This window comes from Megalobrama amblycephala, linkage group LG12 (genome assembly GCF_018812025.1).
Source record: "Megalobrama amblycephala isolate DHTTF-2021 linkage group LG12, ASM1881202v1, whole genome shotgun sequence".
In the NCBI taxonomy this organism is placed as follows: Eukaryota; Metazoa; Chordata; class Actinopteri; order Cypriniformes; family Xenocyprididae; genus Megalobrama; species Megalobrama amblycephala.
Genome location: NC_063055.1, coordinates 40,537,865 through 40,563,857, shown reverse-complemented (window position 1 = coordinate 40,563,857; position 25,993 = coordinate 40,537,865). Strand labels below are relative to the sequence as shown.

The 25,993-nt window shown below is 41.7% G+C and overlaps 1 protein-coding gene across 17 annotated transcripts in view; it reads right to left on the bottom strand.

The window, feature by feature from the left end:
* Window positions 1-548: 548 nt before the first annotated feature.
* Window positions 549-25,993, bottom strand: part of magi1a (membrane associated guanylate kinase, WW and PDZ domain containing 1a) — a 73,477-nt gene continuing 48,032 nt past the window's right edge. For 5 of the 17 annotated variants that reach the window (XM_048211192.1, XM_048211197.1, XM_048211194.1 and 2 more), the window contains 16 exons: window positions 23,952-24,009; window positions 22,368-22,471; window positions 21,900-22,019; window positions 21,586-21,771; window positions 19,728-20,378; window positions 17,591-17,625; window positions 15,934-16,195; window positions 13,627-13,718; window positions 12,905-13,112; window positions 11,487-11,783; window positions 11,024-11,227; window positions 9,808-9,895; window positions 9,585-9,633; window positions 8,547-8,690; window positions 7,706-7,844; window positions 549-3,262 (listed from right to left, as the gene is read on the bottom strand). In XM_048211192.1, the coding sequence (XP_048067149.1) occupies window positions 2,262-3,262; window positions 7,706-7,844; window positions 8,547-8,690; window positions 9,585-9,633; window positions 9,808-9,895; window positions 11,024-11,227; window positions 11,487-11,783; window positions 12,905-13,112; window positions 13,627-13,718; window positions 15,934-16,195; window positions 17,591-17,625; window positions 19,728-20,378; window positions 21,586-21,771; window positions 21,900-22,019; window positions 22,368-22,471; window positions 23,952-24,009 (3,638 nt within the window). In that variant the 3' untranslated portion in view covers window positions 549-2,261. Of the gene's footprint in view, window positions 3,263-7,152; window positions 7,242-7,705; window positions 7,845-8,546; window positions 8,691-9,584; window positions 9,634-9,807; window positions 9,896-11,023; window positions 11,228-11,486; window positions 11,784-12,904; window positions 13,113-13,626; window positions 13,719-15,933; window positions 16,196-17,590; window positions 17,626-19,727; window positions 20,379-21,585; window positions 21,772-21,899; window positions 22,020-22,367; window positions 22,472-23,951; window positions 24,010-25,993 lie in introns of all 17 variants that reach the window. The other 12 variants (XM_048211196.1, XM_048211199.1, XM_048211200.1 and 9 more) reach the window with 8 other exon arrangements.

The following is a 25,993-nucleotide window of genomic DNA, read 5'->3' as shown; positions in this document are numbered from 1 at the left end:
TGTCCCAACTTTTTTGAGATGTGTTGATGCCATGTAAATAAATAAATAAACTTTTATTCACAATTTGTACAGCGTCCCAACTTTTTTGAAATCAGATTTGTAATAATAAATCCTTCAAAAATCTTCTGTCCTCTCTTTGTGCATTTATTCATGAAGCAGATGCTTTCCTAAGCAGCTTCACAATGAAGTACAATTCAAATAACACGCTCAATGAAGTAGACATGCGTTAAACCAACATTACGGCTGATGTTTTTTCCTGAATATTTTGAGACATCCTTGGTTGCCATTGTACATTTTCCTTCCTGTAGCGGTTTGAGAACACGGCACAGGCAAGACAAGTTTATTACTACAATAATCACAATCAAACCAAACAACACTCTCAGGGGAAAAAAAGGCACAAAATACTTTCAAAAGGTGCACATTTATATTTATTTAGACATTAATTTTAGCACCTTCTGAAAGGGAACTGGGTCTGAACCCTTGATTATATGCCTGGTTTGTTTTTTAAATGTACAGTTTAAATTCATAACACCACAATGAACACAGGATTGTGAATTTGTATGGAAAACTTTATTTGATAATAAAAATAGCATTCACAGACTTCTTTTTGATAGCTACATATACATTGTGATCCATCCAAACAAGAAAAAAACGTTACCGTGTAAGTCCACGTCTACTTCAACTTAGACTAATGTTATGTATAACTTCATGAGTCAAATAAAGCCATGGACAATGCAGAATTTTTATATATATGCATAGTTTTGTAAAAAAAAAAAAAAAAAAAAAAAAAAATCAGACCATTTTATCGACAGAAAAAAGCATTTAAAATCCATAGAACTTTGCAGAGACCACAGACAGTATACAAGATCTCTAGAAAAAAGCAGGCTATCCATCACGACAGATATTCAACTGCCTTCCGTGAAAAACATCAGTCTCCCACCTTCCCTGGAGAGAGGAAAACAAAAATAACTTTACATATGCCTGATTCTGAGCACACGTCATCGCAGTCCCCGTGAGACGAGTATAAACATGTTAGTATCTTCTTCTAGGTGGACATCTTTCATAAACTCTTTTTTTGTACAGAGAAAAGGCAGCAGTTTTCTTACCTACACGGGTTCGAAGTACATACAGTAATAAAAGTCTGTACAAAAGACAGCGGCTGATCCGTTCATTTCCATACAGTACTATTCAGATGACACTGAAGGAATTCCCTGTTCTTGTTCCCAATTGAGAGATTACGGTCCAGTCCAAATGTGTTCCCAAGCAAACATGTATTGCATGTGCGTATGCTCTGGAGAGCGTGACGGAAAACACGCGGTGGCTCAGTGTGGCAGATTGTGCCGGGTGCCGTTTTCGTGTAGTCTTCTGAATCTTCCATACTCTACATTCAGACCCAAATCATGTGCCACATTTTTCAACACCGTACAGAGATTCAGAGCATGTCAATGGCCTTTGGTACTCTACGTCATGGAGGTAAATGTGGCTGTGTAAGGGACGATTCAAAATATTCCAGACCACTAATTAAAATGAATAAAATCAGACAAGTTTTCCAGTGTTTGCATGTATTGGCTATGTTCCTGTAGCTCAACTGCTCTCAGTGCTTTCACATTCTGATAACATGTACAGCTGCAATGCACTTTAAATCACTTTTTAAAAGCACCTGATTAGTTCATAAAATATACATTTTGTGATAACTTGCTTTAAGCTAATGTTGGGTCAAGTTTTCTCAACTGTACACATGTGCCTTTAGTCTAATTTCAGGTGATCATGGCAAAAACAAAACAACAACAGCAAGAAGCAAACAAACTCTGTGCCACAAGATAATGTCTTTCTGCTCTCGTTTCTTCAGCGCTTTTTTGCGTATGGGCGGCTCGAGCCTCAGTCCAGTGCAGTGTTACGACAAACAAGGTCAGGTAGCGTACAACAGACAGACCGAATGATGCTTTTTCATCACGTTACATTTCAATTTTTTCAAAATAAATATACAGCTTAAATATATTACTTACTCAAACAGTAGCATCATAGTTGGAGTTCTGGTTTTGCCACAACTATTCAAATGTACAAACAAAGAAACAAACGTTGAATGCTTGTGCTCTGGTTCAGTAAATCTCAATCTGGAGAGGAGAGGACACATTTGTAGAAAACGAAACAGTCCGTATCTTTTTAACAAAACATGGATCTCACTTGCAACACAACATATGAAAACAAACAGATGGATGAAAACTAGAAAAAAACCCACTGTTGAAGCTGCGGTGAAGCGGTCAGATGCTGAGGTCTGCGTGGTTCTCCTTGTAAAGCCGTCTCTTGTTCGGAGAGTTCTGGCCCAGGCCTCGGCCCACACCGCTCCCGTTTGCGCTGCTGGCTTTCAGAGCGTTGTAATAATCCCTCAGCTGTGGAGTGGCGCCCTCTTCCAGGTAACTTCCGTCACTGCTGCTGTCTGATCTCCTGTGGAGCTGTCTCTCGCTGGATCCGTTGAGGAAATATCCTTGTCTCTCAGCTTGACCGGATGGAGAGCCGTTGTGCAGGACGTTCCTGTTTTTTAAACCACGTTCAGGTGTGCGACCGAGAGTATGGGCCGTGGGCTTGTTTGGTCGCTCCGGGGTGGACGTAAAGTAGCCCTCGCTGTTGTAGTTGCGACGGGGGGTTTGGGGCTCTTTTTGGGGCCGGAAATGCCTTTCTGGAGTGGAGATGTGGCTCAGCAGGTCCTGGGAAGAGGCTTGATAACTTCGTTCAGGGGAATGATCTTTATAGGATCGCGTTATCCGTCGGTCCACAGACTTGGCTCTACGGCGGTCTGGAGAGCTGTTGCGCTTCCGGCCGGAGGAGCGATCCAAGGATCCACTACGCACCTGAGATCCAGCGCGATCTTGCGTGTCTATGGATGGTTTGCGGCCTCGCCTCAGGAGATCCTGATTAGAAGTTTTTCTCCCAAATCCGCCCTCTTTCCTTAAGGTTTTGAAGAGCTTGGCAATGCCACTCTCGGAGTCGGACTTCTTGACCCTGCGGTGGGAGTTGTTTTTGGGGCTGGGCTGGTTGTTCCAGGACAGGGGGTGCGGAGCCGGGCTGTTGTCGTTCTCTCGCTCCCTCGCCGGCTCCGGCTGTCTGTCCTTCAGTTGCTGCTGCTTGGGCTGGGATGGGGTGTGGTATTCGAATGTATAGCTGGACTCTGACGGAGGATGAAACGGGCCACTGAACAGCAAAGTCCTCATTTCCGAATTATTTTGTGGCCCGGGCGAGGGAGGGTAGCTGTCATTTGGGCCGTCTGGAAATGAATGAAGAAAGGCTTAACGTTAGGCCACTGAAAGCACTCAGATCGTAACAGTAAAGACGTCACAGGAACCTTTAACAAACAGGCAGCACTTCATGTGATCAAACACATTCATTCAACATCTATACAAGCAGTCAAAGCTTTGGACACACCCCTACTCATTTTTGGTCAAATCATCTAAACAGTTACACAAATGGAAGAATAGAATTTATGTAGTGACCAAAGAAATTAAATAAAAACTATCTTATGTTTAGGTTTCTTGCTCTAGATCAGGGGTTCCCTCAAGGGCCGCTATCCAACCCGGATCAAACTCACCAGAACAAGCTAATCAAGCTCTTCAGGACTACTAAGAAAGGACAGTGGACCTCGAGTACCAGAGTGGAGAAGCCCTGGCCTAGACTATAGCTCTGATTTGGTTCGTTTGACCAGAAAGCTGCAGTTGCCGATACAAAAACGGCAGAAATCTCTGCTGCACAAGAAAATCAATTACAGACATGTGAGAGGCACAATCGGTGCTCCCATGAGGAGTAATTCAAGTGACTCCAAAAATCAAACATTCTGCCTTAGTTCAGGCAGGCCTCGTAGTCGAGCTCTGCTATCAGCTGATTCGCAAATTCCAATGCCACCCATATCAGCTGATCCGGCTTCTATGGACTCCACTGGCAACTCTAAAATAAGGCGCATTACTGAAACGCAGCTTCCGTCTCTCTGCTTGTTTGGCTGCTTCCACTGCAACCCACCTCCTCCCCAGCTCCTCAAACTTGTGTTTAAGGGTGCGTTCACACTTGTAGTTCGGTTCGTTTGGTTCGGACCAAAGAAGAAAAAAAACATTTAATCCTGGTCCGATTAGCGTTCACATTGGCAATTTTATCACCGAACCAAAAGATACCGAACCTTCAGGCATAGGGAAACATTCACAACGTGACTGGTCGGATTTTATGACGTATTGCCTATTTTGAGACGGAACTTACCGAACATCCAAAACAATGCTGTGTGCTGAGGTAAATGCGCTCGTTGTGTGTGCGTAGCCTGCATGTGATGGTATTTTGGCAAGCTGAGAACTCGTGAAGAGCTTATAAAATGTGTAAAGTAGTCAAAACAGCGGCGGTAATCCATCCGTCACACACACAAATGATCTGCTGCATGGAGAAGCGCGTCTGATGCCTGTCATGGGCAACCTTGCGACTATGACAAGAAAAACCGACATGCATGACGATTCTGTCCTTTTTTAGGGTCTAGTTTTCCTGTTTTTGGTTCGTTTACATGTCTTTGGCCCGTGTTGCGTTCATATATCATTCGAACCGCACCAGAGTTCGTTTGGAAGCGGACCGAGACCCATCTTTTCAGCGGTCTCGGTCCGCTTGTTTGGTGCGCACCAGGGTTCGGATGGCAGCGTTCACACATGCTCAAATGAACCGCACTAACCGAGCAATCGCAAAAGGGTTCGTTTTAATCGAACCAAACATGACAAGTGTGAACGCACCCTAAGTTAATCAGTGTCATTCTGTTGTCATTGATGCATGCTCCGTTCTCAATAGGGGGATTTTCTGCTGCTCTCCCAGTTTAAAAAAAATGGGAGGTTGTCACGAGAAGTTGTTTCCGGTCTTGGCTTTCATGGAGCTCATGAAAAGGACAGGGAATTTAAAACAGAGCCATACCACTAAATGTAACTTTAGCAAAATATGCCAATAAAAAATTTACTAAAGTTTGTCTTAATTTTTGACTTAAGTGGTCCTTACTGAACTGTTGCAAATCCTCAAATGACAAAATTTGGAGGCATCAACACTGGATAGTAGCTCCAAAAGCCTTGCCACACCGATATACAGTGTCGGACACCCCTGCTGAGAAATCCACCATAAACATGAATTCCATGTTGGTCCAGGCGGGTTAGAGCTGGTGTAGTGCTGGTCTAGCTGGTGGACCAGCGTAATCATGCTGTTCTCAAGCAAAACTGAGCTGGTGTAGCTGGTCGTTTCGCTTCTGCAAACCAGCAACCATGCAGCATACATGCAGGTCCCAGCATACAAAACATATGGTGACCGGCAATGCTGGATTTTTCAGCAGGGACTTTCAGGCATTTCCCAAATGTGATCATGTTTTAAAATGCCCCTATTATGCTTTTTCAGATATTATCTTTCATGCAGTGTGTAACGAAGCTGTTTGTGAATGTAAAAGCTCTGCAAAGTTTCAAAGATCAAAGTGCAGATAAATGAGTTACTGTCTCCTAAAAGAAAGAATCAAATCTGAACTGCTGAAACGAGTCGTCAGTCATTTCAGTCTCACTTCCTGTTACATACTTGTGTAACAATGTAACAAATTTGCATAATGCCTTCATTGGCTGAACAGCGTCTGCTTTCCCCCGCCCTAGTTGTATCTGAGACTAGAAGAATTTGCTTCATGTTGTTCATGTCGAGAAGACGCTGTTTTCATCGCTTCAAATCCACTTTGCATGCACTTCAAAAGGCGTCGCGCTGGATTTAACACGGAAAAACCAACGCCATTGACACTGGTTGTATCACTGTGCTGAGGAAGAGCTGGAATTCAGACATGATAATGGACATTTGTCGACCAATCACAACAGACTGGGTCATCTGACCGATCAGAGCAGAGCAGGTTTGTAGAAAGGAGGGATCTTCAAGATCTTCGAACGATCTGTTTTCAGACTCTTTGAGGAATGAGGTGATGTGCAACTCTGGAAGCATGTAAATCTATTGTAGGATAACAACAGAAACCTTTAAAATAGCATAATAAGGGCACTTTAATACAGTTTGGTGGACGAAGGGTTTTAGGACACACCCGGTAAACAAGACGTCAAAAACAATTCAGCACTCTCAAATCCATCTGTTGCAGCAGGAGCACCTGCACCCTCCGGGTAACTCTTCCTGAATGCAAGGGTTATCAGGATATTTTGTCACAGTTGATAAAAGGCACTTTGCGGTCAAAGCACTGGCTCCAGACATCATTCCCAGACGGGAATGCCACGCACTGTTGATTCTGATCAGGACAAGACAGATATGTCAGGACGACAGTAAACCTGTGGGGTTCAATAGCATTTTCATTGCTCAGAAGAACACCCAGAATCATCAGGCATGGCTGAAAGAGTTCATCCTTTATCATATGTCCAGCAAAGACACTCATTTATTACTTGCTTATGGGTGAATCTCACAAAATTTCTTTACGGGTCACATTTGACCTGAAAACCAACGGGGGGAAAAAATAAATAAATCACAGTTTGCTTAAATGATAAAAAAAGGATTATTTCATGGTTCTAGAAATCTTTCTGCGATTATTTTTTTGTTGTTGCTGCTCAATTTTTACATTTTAAGCAGCGTTTCATCTCGTGTTCAAGAGAACAAAATAAAAAACTTCTTGAGAAATTGGCTCAAAATATTAGTAATAATTATTTTATTTAATTAATTATCAGATTATACTATTATAAAGGATACTTCTTACCGGATTAAAACAATAATCCAACTTAACTGAGCGCACAAGATTTTGCACGCATATTTTTAGAATTTATCTTGGTGTTTCCGCCCAGTGTTTTTTAATACAATATTCCATAATTATTAATACAATAAATATCCTTCTGATTTTGAAATGGGACCCGGACATGCTCTTTGGTAACATTCACCCATCTGTTATCATCCATTAACAAAAACAACCACGACAGCATCACGCATGCATCCGAGCATCATCCATCAGGAATATGAATCCACTGAACATGTGATCAGCGGCAGAATGGATTCAGTGGGGTGGGATGAAAGCGTGGCATGAGTGCGGGTGACACTGAGCTGGTGAGGGAACAACACACGTGGGCCAAAGCAGGGCTTATAACGTGCCACTGGTGATGGGAAGGGTTGACACACAGATTGTGCTTTACAAACCGTGGCTTGGTTTTGACCCATAAGGTAGAAGCAGGGCTCGCCCAACTTATCATTCCTCAGACAGGCAGCGAGATGGGGACCCATCATAGCTGAGGAGCCCAGCAGAGAACCAGACATCAGGAAGAGAGAGAAACAGAGATGAATCAAGAGGAAGAAACACAGACACATGACAGAATCGATTCATTTAGTTCTGCAGACTGAAGAAGATCTAGGAAGATCTCACTCTCTAGATGAACACAGCTGACACGGGGACACAGTGATATTACTGATCTGACTGCAGATGAGAACAAAACTGAACTGAATAATGACATTATTGTCTTTTTAGAGCTGCTTATAGCTGAACTGAACTGATCTGAATAATGACTCTAATGTAGAGCTGCTTTACAGAATCTGAACTTCTTTCATATTTGATGAAGTTTGCATCACTGATTCTGTTATTTTTCTGTCTATCACTGTGAAGCTGCTTTGAAACTATCAATCACCAAGAAGTGTCAATGTTACGGTGGAGAAGAAGAAGAAAAGACATGAACACTGAACATGATTTGTTACCCACCGTACTCTGGGACGGATCCATCTCCTCTCTTCAGCACTAGTCGAGCTCGTCTTCCTCCGTTCTTGATCAGCTCGATGGCACGGGAATGTTTCATATTTTTTGTACTTTCACCGTTGATCTCCAGAATTTCATCACCAACCTGAAACAAGGTGGACACCAGAACGAGCTTATCGAAATGAGCTGAACCACTGAATCGAAAGCTTCGAAGCTTCATGAAGCAGTGTTTGAAATCGCCCATCACTAGATATTGTGGAATAAAGTCGCTATTTTGTTATTTTTGGTGCACAAAAAATATTCTCGTCGCTTTATAATATTAAGGTTGAACTACTGTAGTCACATGATCTGTTTTAAAAATATATTAGCTTTCTGGGAGTTGAAAAAGGGAGTGTCATTGCTGGCTATGCAGGCCTCACTGAGCCATCGGATTTCATCAAAAATATCTCAATTTGTGTTCTGAAGATGAACGAAGGTCTTACGGGTGTGGAACGACATGAGGGAGAGGAATTAATGACATTATTTTCATTTTTAGGTAAACTAACCCTTAAACAAACACTCTTAAAACTTTTATTGGTTAGCTGATCTTGACCAGTACTGAACTTGTTATGGTTCACCAAAAGTTTGCTGCTGTTCTTAATAGAGTCGGAGAAGGAAATGGAAACTACCAAAGAGCAGAGAAACACATGTATGTGGTTTTGGGAGATTTGATTTCAGATCAGCAGCCATTAACCAATGGAAATTGGAAGTAAGAGTGTAAAAAGTGAAAGAATAAGGTACATTGGACTGACAGCGAAGGACAACAATTGTATTTTTACAAACCAAATGAATGATTCATGGCTCTTACCCTCATCTTGCCGTTTCTGACAGCAGCTCCGTCCTCAGCTAATCGCAGCACATACAGATCCATGTTATACTCCTTACCGCCTCTCAGACTGAAGCCGAAACCTTTACTTTCCCTCTCCAGATCAACCGAATAAAACTCTGCCTCCTAAACGCACAGACACAAATGAGCAAAATCACAACACAAACCTGCCGGACACTGTTTTGGTTGCACTTTATTTTACAGTACCTGCGCTTTCAGTGTACTTACCCAAGAAATACTGAGTGAAATACATGAGTTAAGGTTAGGTTCGGTGCTAGTGCAGCAGTATTACACAGTTATTCATTAATTACAAATGAATTATTAATTACTACAATAAGTACACAATATGTACATGCAGAACAGGAGATTAAAGTTGAGAGAGGTGTAAAAAATCATTTTTCCCCCGCATTTTTTATATGAAATATACATTGAATATCTAAGATGTTTCTCTGAAATGGAGGCTTTTGCTCATCAGAAATGGACCCAAGTGATCTCACATGCTTCTTCTCCTCAAACTTTCATTGCCTGCATGTTTAGACTTATAAACACTGTCTGAAATCAAACATGCAAAGCATCAAATATATGTGTGCATCAAAAATGCCAAATCAAACTTTGAGTTTGTGCATTTTGGGAAGTGTAAGAAGGAAATTCACAAATAATATATGATGCTCATTTGTTCGTAAATTAAAAACAGATGTTTGGCCTGTATATTAATACCAAATGATGCGTCAATGGTTGATATTACAGTTATTAACCTGATCTCACATCTGTAACTGTAACATTAGTTCATGCACTGTGAACCAACATGAACAAAGAACTTTATTTTAATTAACCAACATTGACAAAGATGAACAAATGCTGTAAAATATGCTGCATGTTAACGTAAGTGTTCCCAGAAAGACTTGACCCTGCCCTCTTCACCTTCAGACTGTGAAATAAATCAATAACAGTACAACACACACTAAAGCAAAAACTACAGCATAACCGGTCATCCGCTGTGGTAAATGCCGAAGCGCTCACCTGATTGTAGGTTGGTGGTTGGGTCAGGACTTGTTTGGGTTTGTTATTCCTTTTGGACAAAGAGAAAGAAAAAACATGTTACTCATGTCCACCTGTCAGAACGGCTTGTTTTGTGATTATGAATATCAATAAATCAATGCATACATGCAAATACTCTACAGACCCTAGTGAAGACTGTGTGTGTGTGTGTGTGTGTGTGTGTGTGTGTGTGTGCGTGCGTCACCTGGGCTCTGTGCTGCTCTGAGGTGTGTGTGTAGTAGTGATGGTGGCGATCTTCTCGGCGTTGGTCAGTAGTGAGGCATTTGACGTCTCTATTCAGTCAGAGAGAAAGAGAAACAACTGTAATGTTTCGAATGATGGAGAAATCATTTTTACAGAAAATGCATGAATTACAGCAAGAAAGCCAAGGCTGAGTCAAATCCACATTTCTGTGTTCACATTTGCATCGATGACCAACTTCAGCTTTCATGATTGCAGATGAACAGCATTGTGGGATTTCTTTAGTTATTGGTTCAGAAACTGATGAATTTTGAGGTGTTTTCAGATAGTTTCAATATTTAAGTTTTGAAGTGCTGTTTTGACCATAAAGCCAATACACACAGGTCAATCAGTCACTATGGGCCATTCCTGAAAAATGATCAAATCAAAATGATTGACAACATTTTATTAGTAAGTTAGTATCCAGAAATTTCCAGAAACTATAATCCCTGGATTCAGACACTCAAGGATTCAGATTCTAGGCCATAAGCTGCTTGAAACAGCAGAACTGAAGTACATGCATTCATTACAGCTCCACCCTGTGGCCAGTTCTCACAACATTTGGTAGAAAGTGTGATATAGAAACTCTACACCAAGTTTCTGTTGAGCACTGCCCTTCTCTCTCTCTCTCACGAGTAAAAATCCTGTCATCTGAAATCTGACGGCCCGTGTGCATCACATGTTCATGTGTCTGAGATCAGAATATCCTGTTTCTCGACTCAACTTGAATAGCTTCCGGTCAAAACTGTAAGTGTTTGTGCTTCACTAAAACCTGTCCGATGCTAGAATTCTAACGTAATATAATTATGTATGGAGAAAAATATATGATTTAAGAGAGCGATTGATGTGAATGTGCAACAGTCAACCATTACAAACACACTGTGTGAATCCAGTCAGTGAGGAAGAAGCCGCAGCTTTCAGAAGCAGAGCTCTGGGCAGATTCACAGCTTCAGATGTTTGGCCATAACAACAGTAATAACAGGAGTGTTTAGCTGCTTCAGGGTCCAGCAAGTTTTCCATCACAGCTACGAATGCCACAGTACACCTTACAGAGCTTGTGGAGAACATGAGGCTGTCTGTGAACATGGAGCATTCAGCAGGACACTGACCAAATCTAGCAAACAAATGAAGTCGAGATCTCAAGAAACGCCTCAGTACTGCCGCGAGAGACGCAAACTCACCGTCTCCGGGGATGATGCGCAGCGTGACCGTGTTGCCGGCCTCTTTGATCAGGTTGACGATGTCAGAGTGGGATTTGTTGGTGATGGAGCAGCTGTTGACCGCTAGGATCCGATCGCCCACCTTCAGCTTTCCACAGCGGTCCGCGGGACTGAACTCGATGATCCGACCGATTTTATGAGGCATCGACGCGCATGTGTTTCCAGCTGAGGTTTCAGAGGAGACAAAAAGACAGAATTGGGAGACAGAAGAAGAAAAAAATGAGCCCAAATTTAGATAATATCAGCAGAATGAAACCATTGTGACCATATTTATTTTCAAACATCAAAAGATTAGACAGAACTATGGTCTGTGTTTTTAAAAACAGCTGGGCATTCAGTGTACTTATGATGTTATTCTGGAGCTTTTGAATATCATGCTGGATTCTGAAGTCCACTGACACAGAGATGAAGTTCGAGATCTCACCAAAGGTAGTGGCCGCATCAGGCCGCGACACGGACGACACGATGACGAAGCCGAAGCCCTCGTTCTCGCCCCGCTGGATCTCCACGTCGTAGGGCTGCAGGGCCACCACCGTACTGCCGCTGCCGCCGCCGCCGCCGCTGCCGATGCCGCTGGTGCTGCCGGAGCCCGAGCTGACGGTGTTGAGCGAGTTCTGGCTGCCCTGCGGCGTCCGCTTCTCCTCCGTGAGCGACGGCGCCTGCGTGCTGCTGTGGTGAGACGAGGCCGGAGACGGGGGCACGTCCCCCTCGCCCTTATACACTACACACAGAGAATCACATGACCTGCTTAACAAGGTGAAAAAACAAGCACACGCGCCCTATTCAGACAGAAACGCCTTCTGATGTGGACGTCTGTAAAAACAGATCATTTATTATAGCTTGTCAAATTTGCCCCTATTTGGGTGTGAGCAAAAACACGCTGTTTTTGTGTGTGTCCCTTTAAATGCAAATGAGCTGCTGCTCCCGCCCCCTTTCCAGAAGAGGGCGGAGCTTTAACAGCTCAACAACAACAAAGCTGGAGAATCTCACGCAGCCAAAATGAGGATTGTCAGTAACGGTGTTCAGCCTTACATTGTTCAAACCGGAGTCGACACTGATGGAGAGACTCAGGAAGAAGTTACAACTTTTAGACGTTTCTGAATGGTTAGTGGATAAATTGATGTAGTTGCTGTGGAGTTGATTCAACTCATCCACTAGCATGTGCCGTCATGTTCATCTTTTGTGTTGAATTGACCCTCGTTTGTGAAGCAGTCCGGCGTAAAATGACGGCATGTCAACAACACTCGACTACAACAACTCTTCCTCTTCTCTAAAGCAGCCCAACATGGCCCCGCCCCCTTTGTTGTGTGTTCTCGGGGGCGGGGTTTATGTAAATTTTGGGGTTTGTGATGTCACTAACCCAGGAAGAAGCTCGTTGTAGCCAGCCGTCTATAAAAGAAAATATCTCCCTTTGCATTGAACTTTGAGCGTCGTAACTTTGCAGATGTTGTTTATGATCAAACAGCAACATTACACACTAACTAAAGTTAAACCATTTTATTGCATTTCTGTTGCTGCCAGAACAATGGTCCATTTCAAAATGTTTACGTGATTTTGACCTTCGGATTGATCCCTTCTTGTAAACTCAGAGATGTGGATTCGGACGCAGTGGAAGCACCACATGACCTCGTAGGTCATTTGTCTGGGATTTGTAAGTGTGTGGTGGGAGAGAAACACCAACATTCTGGATTCAGACAGCAATAAAATCACCAACGAAATTACTTTACGAAACAATTTCCATCTGAATAGGGCTATAGTGACTTTTGGAAATAAAGGATAATTTACACACTTTCTCAGCTCTTCTACAAGCTATGGATTTGTGTTATAAGCCATATGAAGTACCAATGAAGGCTTCACCTCCGTAGGCGGTCTTGCGGCGTACGGTGAGGTTGACGTGGCCCTGTTTGGCCGCCTGCTGCATGAGCTGCACCACCAGCTGATGAGACTTTCCCACCACCGCCGTGCCGTCCACACAGATGAGCTCGTCTCCGGACCGCAGCCGGCCGTCCTCGTCCGCCGCCCCGTACTTCACGATGTGCCCTATGTAGATCTGGAGCACACGTCACAGTAACAATTATAAGTTGCAGAATATTATTATTTTAACATTTTTATAATTATTATAGTCTCTTATAAGAAAGAAGCAGTGACTGGGAACAACTTTTTAAAATCTTAATGTCACATTTTAGTATTGATTATTGTAAATGAAAATCACAGATCAGGACATTTGAGGTTCTGATACGATCACCAATATTTGAACACTAAGATTGGTCAAATTATGACAGAATTTTCTACAGAAATTCTAAAGAAACACACAGATGGACCCGTTTATTCATGCAGGGTGCTTTAGTTTCTGTTTTCTGTGTTCACACAAATAAAAGATTCATATTTATATTTATCTATAGTGACTTACATCAGCTGATCAACCTAGCTAGAATCATGCTGAACTGTTTGAGCTCTATGGGATGTGTGAAATAAAGGTTTCCTAGCTCTACACCTCAGCGCACTGCTTGTTCATTTGCCGTTGGAAGATGCCTGTAGATTTGCACAGATGTTATGGGACTCACCGGTTCTCCAGGTTCATTTCCGCCCAGGATCCGGAAGCCAAAGCCTGTGTCTTTCCTCCAAAGGAAAATGTCTTGTTCTTGAGAGTCCGGCACTGAAGAAAAAGAAAAAATAAATCAGTTTCTTTGCTAGAAGTTAGAGGTGTGCAGTATGACCAAAACATTTCATCACGGTATGAATCTGATTATCATGATATTGTTATTTTGCCTGGTTTATATGTGTATTATCCTAGTGGAAATGCCTGCTGTTTGATAATGCAGTGAATCAAGTTACGTTAGAACTGAAAAGTAGTGGGATTTTATGAATATATTGCTCGCTACCATGATATAAACAGTAAAACAGGCTCTCTAACAGTCAAAAATCATGCATATAATTTACTGACATTATTAGTAGTTTATACAGTACAGTCCAAAAGTTTGGAACCACTAAGATTTTTAATGTTTTTAAAAGAAGTTTCGTCTGCTCACCAAGGCTACATTTATTTAATTAAAAATACAGTAAAAAACAGTAACATTGTGAAATATTATTACAATTTAAAATAACTGTGTACTATTTAAATATATTTGACAAAGTAATTTATTCCTGTGATCCAAGCTGAATTTTCAGCATCATTACTCCAGTCTTCAGTGTCACATGATCCTTCAGAAATCATTCTAATATGCTGATCTGCTGCTCAAGAAACATTTAATGTGTACAATTGTACAAAATATTTGTGTACAATATTTATTTTCAGGATTATTTGATGAATAGAAAGTTCAAAAGAACAGTGTTTATCTGAAATCTAATCTTTTGTAACATTATAAATGTCTTTACTGCCACTTTTGATTGATTTAATGCATCCTTGCTGAATAAAAGTATTCATTTCTTTAATTTCTTTTCAAAAAAATAAAAATAAAAATTCTTACTGACCCCAAACTTTTGAACGGTAGTGTATAATGCTACAGAAGCTTTGTATTTCAGATAAATGCTGTTCTTTTGAACTTTCTATTCATCAAGGAATCCTGAAAAAAAAAAAGTACACAACTGTTTTCAACATTGAAAATAATCATAAATGTTTATTGAGCAGCAAATCAGCATATTAGAATGATTTCTGAAGGATCATGTGACACTGAAGACTGGAGTAATGATGCTGAAAATTCAGCTTTGCATCACAGGAATAAATTACTTTGTCAAATATATTTAAATAGTACACAGTTATTTTAAATTGTAATAATATTTCACAATATTACTGTTTTTACTGTATTTTTAATTAAATAAATGTAGCCTTGGTGAGCAGAAGAAACTTCTTTTAAAAACATTAAAAATCTTAGTGGTTCCAAACTTTTGGACTGTACTGTATATGCATTATGAAAAGAAGAAACGCAGATGAGGAGTCTGACAGCGTTCATCAGTGGGTACGAGCAGAACGTTTGGGAACAGCATAATGTGAACCAGACGCCTCACATGGAGCGTTTATCTGCCCCGCCTGACACGCTGCTCGTTTAAAAGGTCTGGATCTGCCAAGTGGCTCCGTGTGGAGCGTTTAACAGGCCTGACTGGGAACTGGCACTATGAGCGGGAGCCATCAGGAGTCACTGAACAATCTGGCACCGAACCGGCCGGAGCGCACATGGACATCTCCTCAGGTACATGATGAAACGATCCGTCATAGCAGGAGTCGAACTACAGCCTCTCTTCAGATGCCAGAGACACACATTAACATGTTGAAGACTAGCGTGCAATTTACCGCCAGATCCCTCATTTCGCAGTTCACCGAGTCTTGCTCTTCAAATAAACCATGTGTGATGCTGAGACCGGGTCATAATGAATACTGTACGTGTGACATAACAGAAAGATGCAGTCTTTTAACAGTAATATCAATGCAATTGTTAAATATCCTTTTTACTTTTTTAAAATACTATGCATCCCTATGTTAAATTACTATTTTAAAAGGCAGAATCAACTATAAGCCATTATCCGCTAGATTTCCCTGCGGCTCTGTGGTGAATCACACATTCTGTGGGAATCGAACTCAGAATTCCTGCGTCTGTGATAGACTGCTTGTGATGTTTCTCTTTTGTCCAGACATTACAGGCATAACTTTGACTCAGAATACGTTTTCCTTCAGTTTTAATGAGAGATTGTGTTTTTAATGTGTTAATGAGAGAATGATACTTTAGCTGTACTGTACCATGTGTAGCTGCGCTGTGGGCTCTGCTATTCTTTTATATGCAGAATGATTTTCAGAACTATATCTTTATGGTTATGTTCACAGTTATGGCGTGAACGGGTCTTTCCTCTCAGGTGTGAGGTCAGTGCTGGTCACTCACAGCGGCTCTCATACATGCTCCTGGACTGCGCCCAGATCTTGAAGGGGTCCGGCTTCTTCTGGAGCGTCCCATTGGCTGCGGGGTGTTCAAAGGGCGGCAGGACGGGCAGCGGCTGGGTGGGAGGCGGCGGCACGGGCGGAGGGGCTCCCAGTGCGTCAGAGGGCCCGACGGGCACCGGGCGGCCGGGCGAGTCCGTGTGTGCGCTGCGATGACTGCACACGCTGTGCTGAGAGCTGCCCTGACTGTCCTTCCGCTCCAACTGCTGAGAGACACAGAGGTCACATGGTCACTCAAACACAAAAATGAAAATCCTGTCATATTTCACCAGCCTCACATCATTTCCAACTCTTTTCTTTTCTGCAGTGGAACACAAAAGGAGACATCCAAGGCTGAATGTTCAAGCATCTGTTATCTTCAAAAGCTCTAAACTGGCAACAATTAACATGCAGGAAACTGCCAAGGACAAACAGCTTCCAACACTACCATAGAGTAAGACTTCTGAAGACATATGGCAGCTTTGTGTGAGGAACAGACCGGGATTTAAGTTGGTGACAGAAAATCGTTCCCTCTGTCACAGAGGAGAATCTCATTCATGCTTACATGTCGCGATTGGTCACAGTGTTCGTCAAGTCAAACCGCGTCTGAAACAGATTGAGCTTATTAAATGTCCAATATATGGGCAGTTGTGTCCTAATGGTTAGAGAGTTAGTCTGTTGACCCAAAGGTTGGGGGTTTGATTCTGAATATTGGCAGGAAATGACTGAGGTGAGCAAGACACCAAACCCCCAATCACTCCTTGGGCGCCGCAGTGAATGGCTGACCGCCGCTCCGGGTGTGTGTGTGTGTGTGTGTCTACAGTGTGCAGTGTGTGTGTTCACCACTCCAAATGTGTGTGCACTAACTGGATGAGTTAAATGCAGAGGTCGTTAATAAAGTAAATATGAATATGAACTTATTTAGTGATGGCAGATTTCAAAACACTGCTTCAGGAAGCTTCGGAGTTATGAATCTTTTGTGTCGAATCATGATTTGGGTCGCGTGTCAAACTGCTGAAATCACGTGACTTTGGCGCTCCGAACCGCTGATTCGATACGCTGATTCATAACGCTCCGAAGCTTCCTGAAGCAGTGTTTTGAAATCGGCCATCACTATATAAGTCGTTATTTTGTTTTTTTGACGCACCAAAAATATTCTCGTGGGCTTTATAATATAAATATTGAACCACTGTACTCACATGAACTGATTTAAATATGTTTTTAGTACATTAATGGATCTTGAGAGAGGAAATGTCATTGCTCAGGCCTCACTGAGCCATTGGATTTCATCAAAAATGTCTTAATTTGTGTTCTGAAGATGAATGGAGGTCTTACGTGTGTGGAACGACATGAGGGAGAGTAATTAATGACATTATTTTCATTTTTGGGTGAACTAACCCTTTAATATAACTCAGATTGTGTTCATCAGAAAGAAGACAGTCATATACACCTAGGATGGCTTGAGGGTGAGTAAAGCTTGGGCTAATTTTCATTTCAAAGTGAACTAATCCTTCAAAAATCTGCATATCAGTTATCAATACAGTCAGTGTCAGTCAAAGACATTGGTTGAGGTGTAAATGAAAGTGTTGTGATGAGGTGAGGAATGAAGGGATGTCTCTTACCAGCACTTTAGGGCTTCTCTTGGGCTGCAGGACTCCTGTGAGAGAGAAAGAGAGATCATCAGCCTCGCATCAAACACACACGCTCACACACACACACACACACACACACACAAGCTCCTCTGCTCCGTATGACAGTGCTGGATATATACTGTGTGCTTCTCACACACACAATACAATTACAACTGCTGTGTAAAGTCCTGAAGGTTGGGCAGGTGCACACTAATGATCCTCTCGGCTGTCCTGACAGTTTTCTTATGTCTGATTTGCTGCTGACCCAAACCAGACGGCTATAGAAGCGCACAGAACTGAGTCAGTAACAGCTGAGTAGAAGTGTGTCATCTGTGGCAGCCTGATCTTCTTCAGCTGATGAAGGAAGTAGAACATGTTGGTGGTGCTCAGGATCCTGAGAGACTCCACTGCTGCGCTGTGACTCCAACAGACGGCCGGCTGTTCAACCTCCTGTCTGTAAGCAGGATCGTCACCTCTGTGGATGAGGCCGGTGAGAGTGGTGTCGTCTGCAGACTTCAGGATCTTGACAGAGGGGTCTTTAGAGGTGCAGTCATTCGTGTGGAGAGAGAACACATCCCTGAGGAGCTCCAGTGCTGACGTGAGTTTTCCCAGCCTCACTAGCTGCTGCCTGTCTGTCAGGACGCTGGTGATCCACTGACAGATGGAGGAGGCACAGAGAGCTGGATTAGTTTAGTCAGTAGGATATCTGGGATGATGGTGTGGAAGTCCACAAATAAGATCCTTGCATAAGGCCCTGGTTTGTCCGGATGTAATGCAGACCCACGTTTGACTGCATCATCCACAGATCTGTAAGGACACTGCAGGGGGTCTAGCAGTGACGTCCTTCAGGTGGGCCAACTCCAGTCTCTCAAATGACCACAGATGTGAGAGCAACAGGTCTAGTCATGTGGTCCTGTGAAGCAGGAGGCGACTTCACTCAGCTGTAGCGTGAGGCTCCACCCACTTCCATACACCTTTTCTGGTTCAAAACGGCGCCTGTGGGCGATATCTGCATACAGTACACCACTGCCCAGCTGTTTCACACACTACAATATAGCACTGGAGATCTATAGTCTGGGGTTATAGGAATAAAAACATTTTAATTTATTTATGCATGTAAGAGTATTGAAATTGTATTGAGACCACTCATAAAACTTGAGCGCTGTCAGGTGCAGCTGATCTCTTTCGCTCTGATTGGTTCGTCACAGTTCTCTTATTGCAGTTTGGCTATTACATTAATATTATCATTATTATATCTTAATGAAGTTGAATGAAGACTTCAACAGCAGCAGATACTTTTTCCATCAAGAATGAAATTCATAATCAACAATACTTGTTTGTTATCTTGGATTTATTTTTTCACTGAGTTTGCTGCAGTGCATTATGGCGATTGTATTCTCAGTGAAAAAATATATGTTGCCTTACATTTTGAACCAAACATGCTATCTTAGAAAGCAGCATGATTATGCTAACTATCTTCTAGATCAGTGTTTGTGTGAGGAGGAACACGTGAGCTATCATGAGAGATGGCGTGTGTTTATATATGGTACATAAATATGTGCTGATAATGAGTCCAGGGGCAAATAAAGAGACCGACACTCCCTACAGCATCTCTCTCTCTCTAAATAATCTGAGTATCGTCATGGAAACGAATGCACTGATATTCAAGGCAACGCACACAGCTGAACGTGTGTGTGTGAGAGAAATGCAAAATGTGAATCATTTTAATAAAATAATAATGTTATTTTTGATTTGCTGTGGTACTTCCCTGAAAAAGGTATGTCACATGACAGATGTTTACATCGAACGCCTCTGATTGGCCGCTGCATACAGACATGTCTGTGATTGGCTACAATATGCTGCAAAAGCATCCCTGCTGGAAAAAAACTACAACAAAAAACAGCTAAAACCAGCCTGAGGTGTTTGGCTGGTCTTAGCTGGTTTAAGCTGGTCTCCCTGCCTGACATCTAAAGAAGTGGCCAAAACTCCTCTAAAACCAATAATACTGCATTGTATTCGCAAAATCTTTCAAAGCGCGTTATTAAACCGAGTTCATTCGTGATCGGACTCCTGCAGCCCAACTCTGATCAGTAATGCTGATGCGTGTTTCAGAAACGCGTTCGCTCACCTCTTTGCACTAGCATAGTAACTTCACTTCCTCGTGGGCATTTGCTGAGAAGATCCACCACCTGGTTGTGGCTCATGCCCTGCACGCTCCTCTTGTTGACCTCCAGCAGGATGTCGCCCTCCTTCAGCCCTCGGCACCGTGGGTAATCCACGATCTGCTTCACCTTCTGCCCTCCACCCACCAGACTGTCTGCCATGGTGAACCCGAAGCCTTTGTCGCCCTTCTCGATGTGGACCGTGATCAGCTCGGGCTGCGTCGCGATGGACGACGCCAGAGTCACCACATCGCTGGCGTAGCCGAGGCAGCTGTCGGCCGTCACCAGCAGCGCGCTCTCCGCCGCGGGGCTGTACGGGACGGGGTCGTGACCCGAGACCACACCGACCGTCCCGCCGCCGGCCGCCAGCGGAACAGCCATGCCGGGGATCGGCTCGAAGCCCTCCTGACTGTTGACTATGATGGGCTCTTTGTCCAGAATGGCCACAGAGGTGACCAGACTGGTGTTGGGGTCGTCGGGGTCAAAGGGCAGAGGGTAGCCGCGGCACAGCTCCAGCTGGACCATGGATCCGATCGGGATGGACTGGAATATCTTCACCACCTGAGCGTGAGTGTATCCCAAGACGATCGTGTCATTCACACTAACAATCACGTCACCTGAGGACGCAAACACACATCACGGGTTATTCTGAATTAGTTTTCATATTATCAGTTTTAATTTAAATTTTAGTTAACGTTTTAGTACATTATTTTTCAAGTTAAACTAAATGAAAATGCTGTCATCATTTACTCATGTCGTTTCAAACCTGTAGGACTTTCTTTCTTTGTTTTAAGGAACATTTCGAAGAATGTTGGTAACTAAACTGTTCTGGTTACCAGAGAGTGACTTCCAGACATTTCTGAAATTACCTTCTTTTAGTCAGTCATACAGCTTTGAAATGACACGAGGGACAGTGAATGATGACAGAATTTTAATTTTTGGGTAAACTATCCCTTTAACACCCACTTAAAAACCATTCATCTCATGGCATTATTTATTCGATTATAACTGCAGTGTAAAAGCATTCATGCCACCTCTGAGCTGCAATAAACCGCCTGTAAATATATCAGATGCAGCTTCTGAAAAACTTTCAGCATACCACACCATGATTTCTGCATGTGTAATAAATTCTCTGTTGAATCAAATATAATATTTGTAAATTTGATGTCTATTTGATGCTTTACTCATTTAATGAATTTCAATTATATTTTGGGGGTCATTTCTTAGCCAAATTTAATGTGCGATTAATTCGATTAATCATAATAAATAAGATTAAAATATTTCATCACTTGAAGATATTTTATTTTAGTTAACGTTAATTTTAATTTCATGCAACAACATTTTATTTTATTTTTTTTTATGGCTTTAGTTGTAGTTTTCAGCTATAATAACCCTGACCTGACCATCACAACAAGCTCTATTATGTGACGTCTGATTCATCAGCAAATAGTTTGGTGGTTCGGCTGATATGCTGAATCAAACGCAGACAGATGCTTGACACAATTCTGCTCTTGAGACATCATTCAGGATGAGTTACAGAAGAAAGAGACGCTTCACAGAGACGATCAGCTAGTATGAAAAACAGCAAGTCCTAACCAGACATGATTGTCTGCACACATTTAACACAAAAACACTGCATGATGCAACAATCAAGACACCTTTTTCCTTGAGGAATTTGTCATATGACATCCAGCACTCTTTCACATGTGATTTTTAATAAATAAGGGCAAAACCCAGATGAACATGTAAGAGAGAGCTACTCTTGCTTCTCGTTATCGTATCATGTCTGGTTAGGAGGCAAAAGATTTCCGTGGAGGTTTGGACCTGTTTCCATCTTTCCGTCCACAGCGGCCGGTCCGTCCAGCACCAGACTCTTGATCTGTAAGAACTCGTCCGGCTCGTCCCCGCCGACCACAGTGAAGCCAAAGCCTCGCCTGCTCTTCAGCAGCTTAGTGCTTATGAACGTGCCCTTCAGTTCGGCGGGATTACGGGTGAAGAACGGCTTTCCTCCTGCACACACACACAGGTACATTAAGGGATTTATTATTCAATTATGCAATTAAACGTCAGTAAAAACTGATTTAGTCAGGTTGGGTCCATAACATGCATATGAATGGTAATGAAGGTGAGTGTCTCACGTTTGGGCCCCGGGGCCTGAGGAGCCGACGGACAGCTCTGAGGGTCTCTGTACGTCTCCAGATGACTGGGCACATAAGAGCCGATGGCGGCTCCAGCAGACGAGTGCTCCTCGATCCATTCTGACAGAACAAAACCACACAGACAACAGAGAGAGAGAGATCAGACTGACACAAATCAGTACCGGAACAATGGCAGCATTCAGAGATGCTTCAGCGGACACATTCTGCTTATTTATTATGATTTAGTGATTTAGAGTCGGGTCATTTGATATATGTTAGCATGTGTAAATTCATGTAAAGGATGGTGTTACAATTTCTCACTCATGCTCACTGTGCAAATAAACACTACATGAGCATCAGAATACTTCAGTATGTTGAGCTTTCAGTATTAAACTTCAGTAAGTGTTCCAATATGTTACAGTACATTAAACGAGAAGATAAAGCACACAGACAGATGGAGAGACGCACCTCTGATGTAGCGACCGCCTTCAGGCGACTGCTGCGCGTCCAGCTGCTTCTTACACCGGGCCTCCAGAAGAGGGTTCTCGTACTGAGTCTTCCGGTTAATATGACTGAGAGAGAGATCATGTTTCAGAAACACTGAAGACTAGTACACCTTCTGTTGATTCTAATCGCTCTGACAATGATTCTGTTTTGATTCTTTATTCTAAATGTTACAATGCATGATGTCTTCTGAAATTTGTCCATGATCTGAAGCATTTTGTTATTGAACGACTCATACAAACAAAGCCTAAATTTAAGATTCATATATTTAAAATTGCATGTAAAATTTCCATCCATTTGGATTACAGTTTTAACAAACCAAAAAAACCTAACGTCATGCAAATTTGTTATTATTATTAACTTTAATAGTTTATGTAAAAACTATGTGATCCAAACGGATAGAGAAGTTTTTATGCAATTTAAAGGTGCAGTATGTAATAATTCTGTCCGCTAGAGGTCTATTCAAAACAAAGGCGTAGCTTGATGACGCCAAGTTTGAGCACAGAATCTTGGGACATGTGGTCTCCACCTCAATGGAGTTCATGGATGCGATTATTAACGTTACTGTAGTATGAAGCAGAGCAGGAGCGAGTGTTGTGGAGCTGAACGAGGAGCTGGAGCGATTGATCAACACACGCCTCACGACCAGTGGGACTTTTATTATGACACAGTCACCGGCGCCGCTTCCGCTTTTCCGGTCATGAGTATGAGGTAACGCAGCTCTGTTTATCATATTAGATACATTTGAGTGTGTTGAAAATGATGTTATAACGTTACTCTGTGCGTTCGCTCGGTGGCTGCTGTGAGACACTGTTACACACTGCAGTAAGATAGATCGATTTTACAATATCAGATTAAATGCTGGATGGCTTGTGTTGATAAATGGCATGCAATTAATTTTCAAACGTATCGTATGATGGAGAAAATGCTGTATTACTGTTACTATAAATAAAGCTGCATCTGATTATGCTATGTTAGCTAATTCACAAAACAGTGTTTTTCTCTGAGGCATGGTAAAGCATGGTACTCGCAAAAAAAAAAAAAAAAAAAAAAAAAAAAATCAAGAAAACTAGATTTAAACAATAAGACTAAATGTGTTGAGCTATATAACAATAATTAGTTTTCTGTCTATAAATATATCAAAACAGTTGTTCCCTTGTCTATTAAAACATGTAAATATTAAAGCGTCTTTGGTGTTTCCAAGGTTTCTAAAAAATAAAACCGGAAACCGAGGGTAACGCGGGTATGACGCCATTGACAGGCGACTCCTCACACGTCCCGCAGCCTTGGTTAAAACTGCAATTTTCTCACGATTTACAAATAGTTGGAAACATCTGAGATATTTTAAGTACTTAAGTGAACAAAATATATAACACTGGCCTAGTGGTTTTATGATATTTTACTGCAAAAATGTACTTGGCTTTTGTGCAGTAAGTGTTTTCAGTAATATGTCCAAGCACATGAATTTCACAGTCAAACAGAGACTTTATATTCACACTAACACTGGGTGACCAGTGCGCTGAACTGAGCGGGGGATCGGACACTTACTCAACATAGTAGACTCCATACACAGGGTCATCGATCTTCTCCCAGCCGGGCGGCAGTTCTGAGACAGAGAGAGACAAACACATGAGAGATGATGATGAACGCAGCACTCTCAACAAACGGTTTTAATGATCACTATGAGGAAATCACTTTATAGAGAAAAGGTCACTTGCAGCCAATTCTGAAATTCCCTGTGTTGTTCTGCCAGCTAGATGTATGTTCGACAGGAAATATGAGTCTATGAAAACAGTCGGTAACACTTTACTTGAAGGGGTGTGCATAAGACTGACATGACACCTTCATAATCTTGACATGACACGTGTCATGAATATGAAGGAGGTTTTATGAATGTTTATGACAACTGTCATTAAGTGTCATTCGCTCAATTATGTCATTTTTAATGCAAAGATGACATTGTTTGAGATGTCTATTTTACGACAACTTGACATAAACCAATACATCGTAACCTGTCAGTGTCTTTGTCATGACAACTTGACATTAGCAAAACATCATAACCTGTCATAAACATGACATAGCAGATTAATTATCAAACTTAAAAAACGACTTAGCTTTATGGGTTAACATTACATTACATTATTTTGGTAACACTTCAGTATAGGGAACACATATATAAACGATTAACTATGACTTTTCCCTCAATAAACTCTTAATTTACTGCTTATTATAGTTAATTGTTAGGTTTAGGTATTGGGTAGGATTAAGAATGTAGAATAAGGTCATGCAGAATAAGGCATTAATATGTGCTTTATAAGTACTAATAAATAGCCAATATTTTAGCCATATGAATGCTAATAGTAATAAGCAACTAGTTAAAAGACCCTAAAATAAAGTGTTACCATTATTTTATAACAGTGTCATCTTTTAAAGAAATTTGAAATTGTCTATTATCTGACCTTCTGTTGGTGGAAACTTAAAAAAACAAAAAAAACAAAACAAAAAAAAAAACATGAAATGAAAAATAGTCATGACGCTGTTATAAAATTATTTGTCAGAGTATTGTCACTTAATGACATTTTAATGACAAGTTCAATTTGTACCACTGTACTTGAGCTCAAGATACATATTCATGACACTATTATAATGGCCTCATGTCAAAACCAACCACATGACAGTTTAATGTAATGTTATCCCATAAAGCTAAATAATGTCAAGTTGTCATGACAAAGACACTGACAGGTTATGATGTATTAGTTTATGTCAAGTTGTCATAACTCGGACATCTCAAACAATGTCATCTTTGCATTAAAAATTACATAATTGAGCGAATGACACTTAATGACAGTTGTCATAAACATGCATAAAACCTCCTTCATATTCAGGACATGTGTCATGTCATGATTATGAAGGTATCATGTCAGTCTTATGCACACCCCTTCAAGTAAAGAGTTACCAAACAGTCATGCATCACATTATACAGTCAAATCAAAATTTATTCAGACACATTTCTGAACATTTCATTCATTAATACAGTTTATTCACTATAGTTTAAAAATGTTAATAAAATAAGACAAGATCTCAGAGTTAAACTGTGTCAGAAAAAATTAAAGGTGCTGTATGTAATAATTCTGTCCGCTAGAGGTCGCTAGAAGCCTATTCAAAACAAAGGCGTAGCTTGATGACGCCAAGTTTGAGAGCGGAATCTTGGGACATCATCTCAACGGACGGTGCAAAAGAATAGGGATTGGACTCGGGAAGAAATCATGTTCATGGATGTGATTATTAACGTTACTGTAGTATGAAGCAGAGCAGGAGCGAGTGTTGTGGAGCTGAACGAGGAGCTGGAGCGATTGATCAACACACGCCTCACGAGCAGCGGGACTTTTATTATGACACAGTCGCCGACGCCGCTTCCGCTTTTCCGGTCATGAGTATGAGGTAACGCAGCTCTGTTTATCATATTAGATACATTTGAGAGTGTTGAAAATGATGTTATAACGTTACTCTGTGCGTTCGCTCGGCGGCTGCTGTGAGACACTGTTACACACTGCAGTAAGATAGATCGATTTTACAATATCATATTAAAT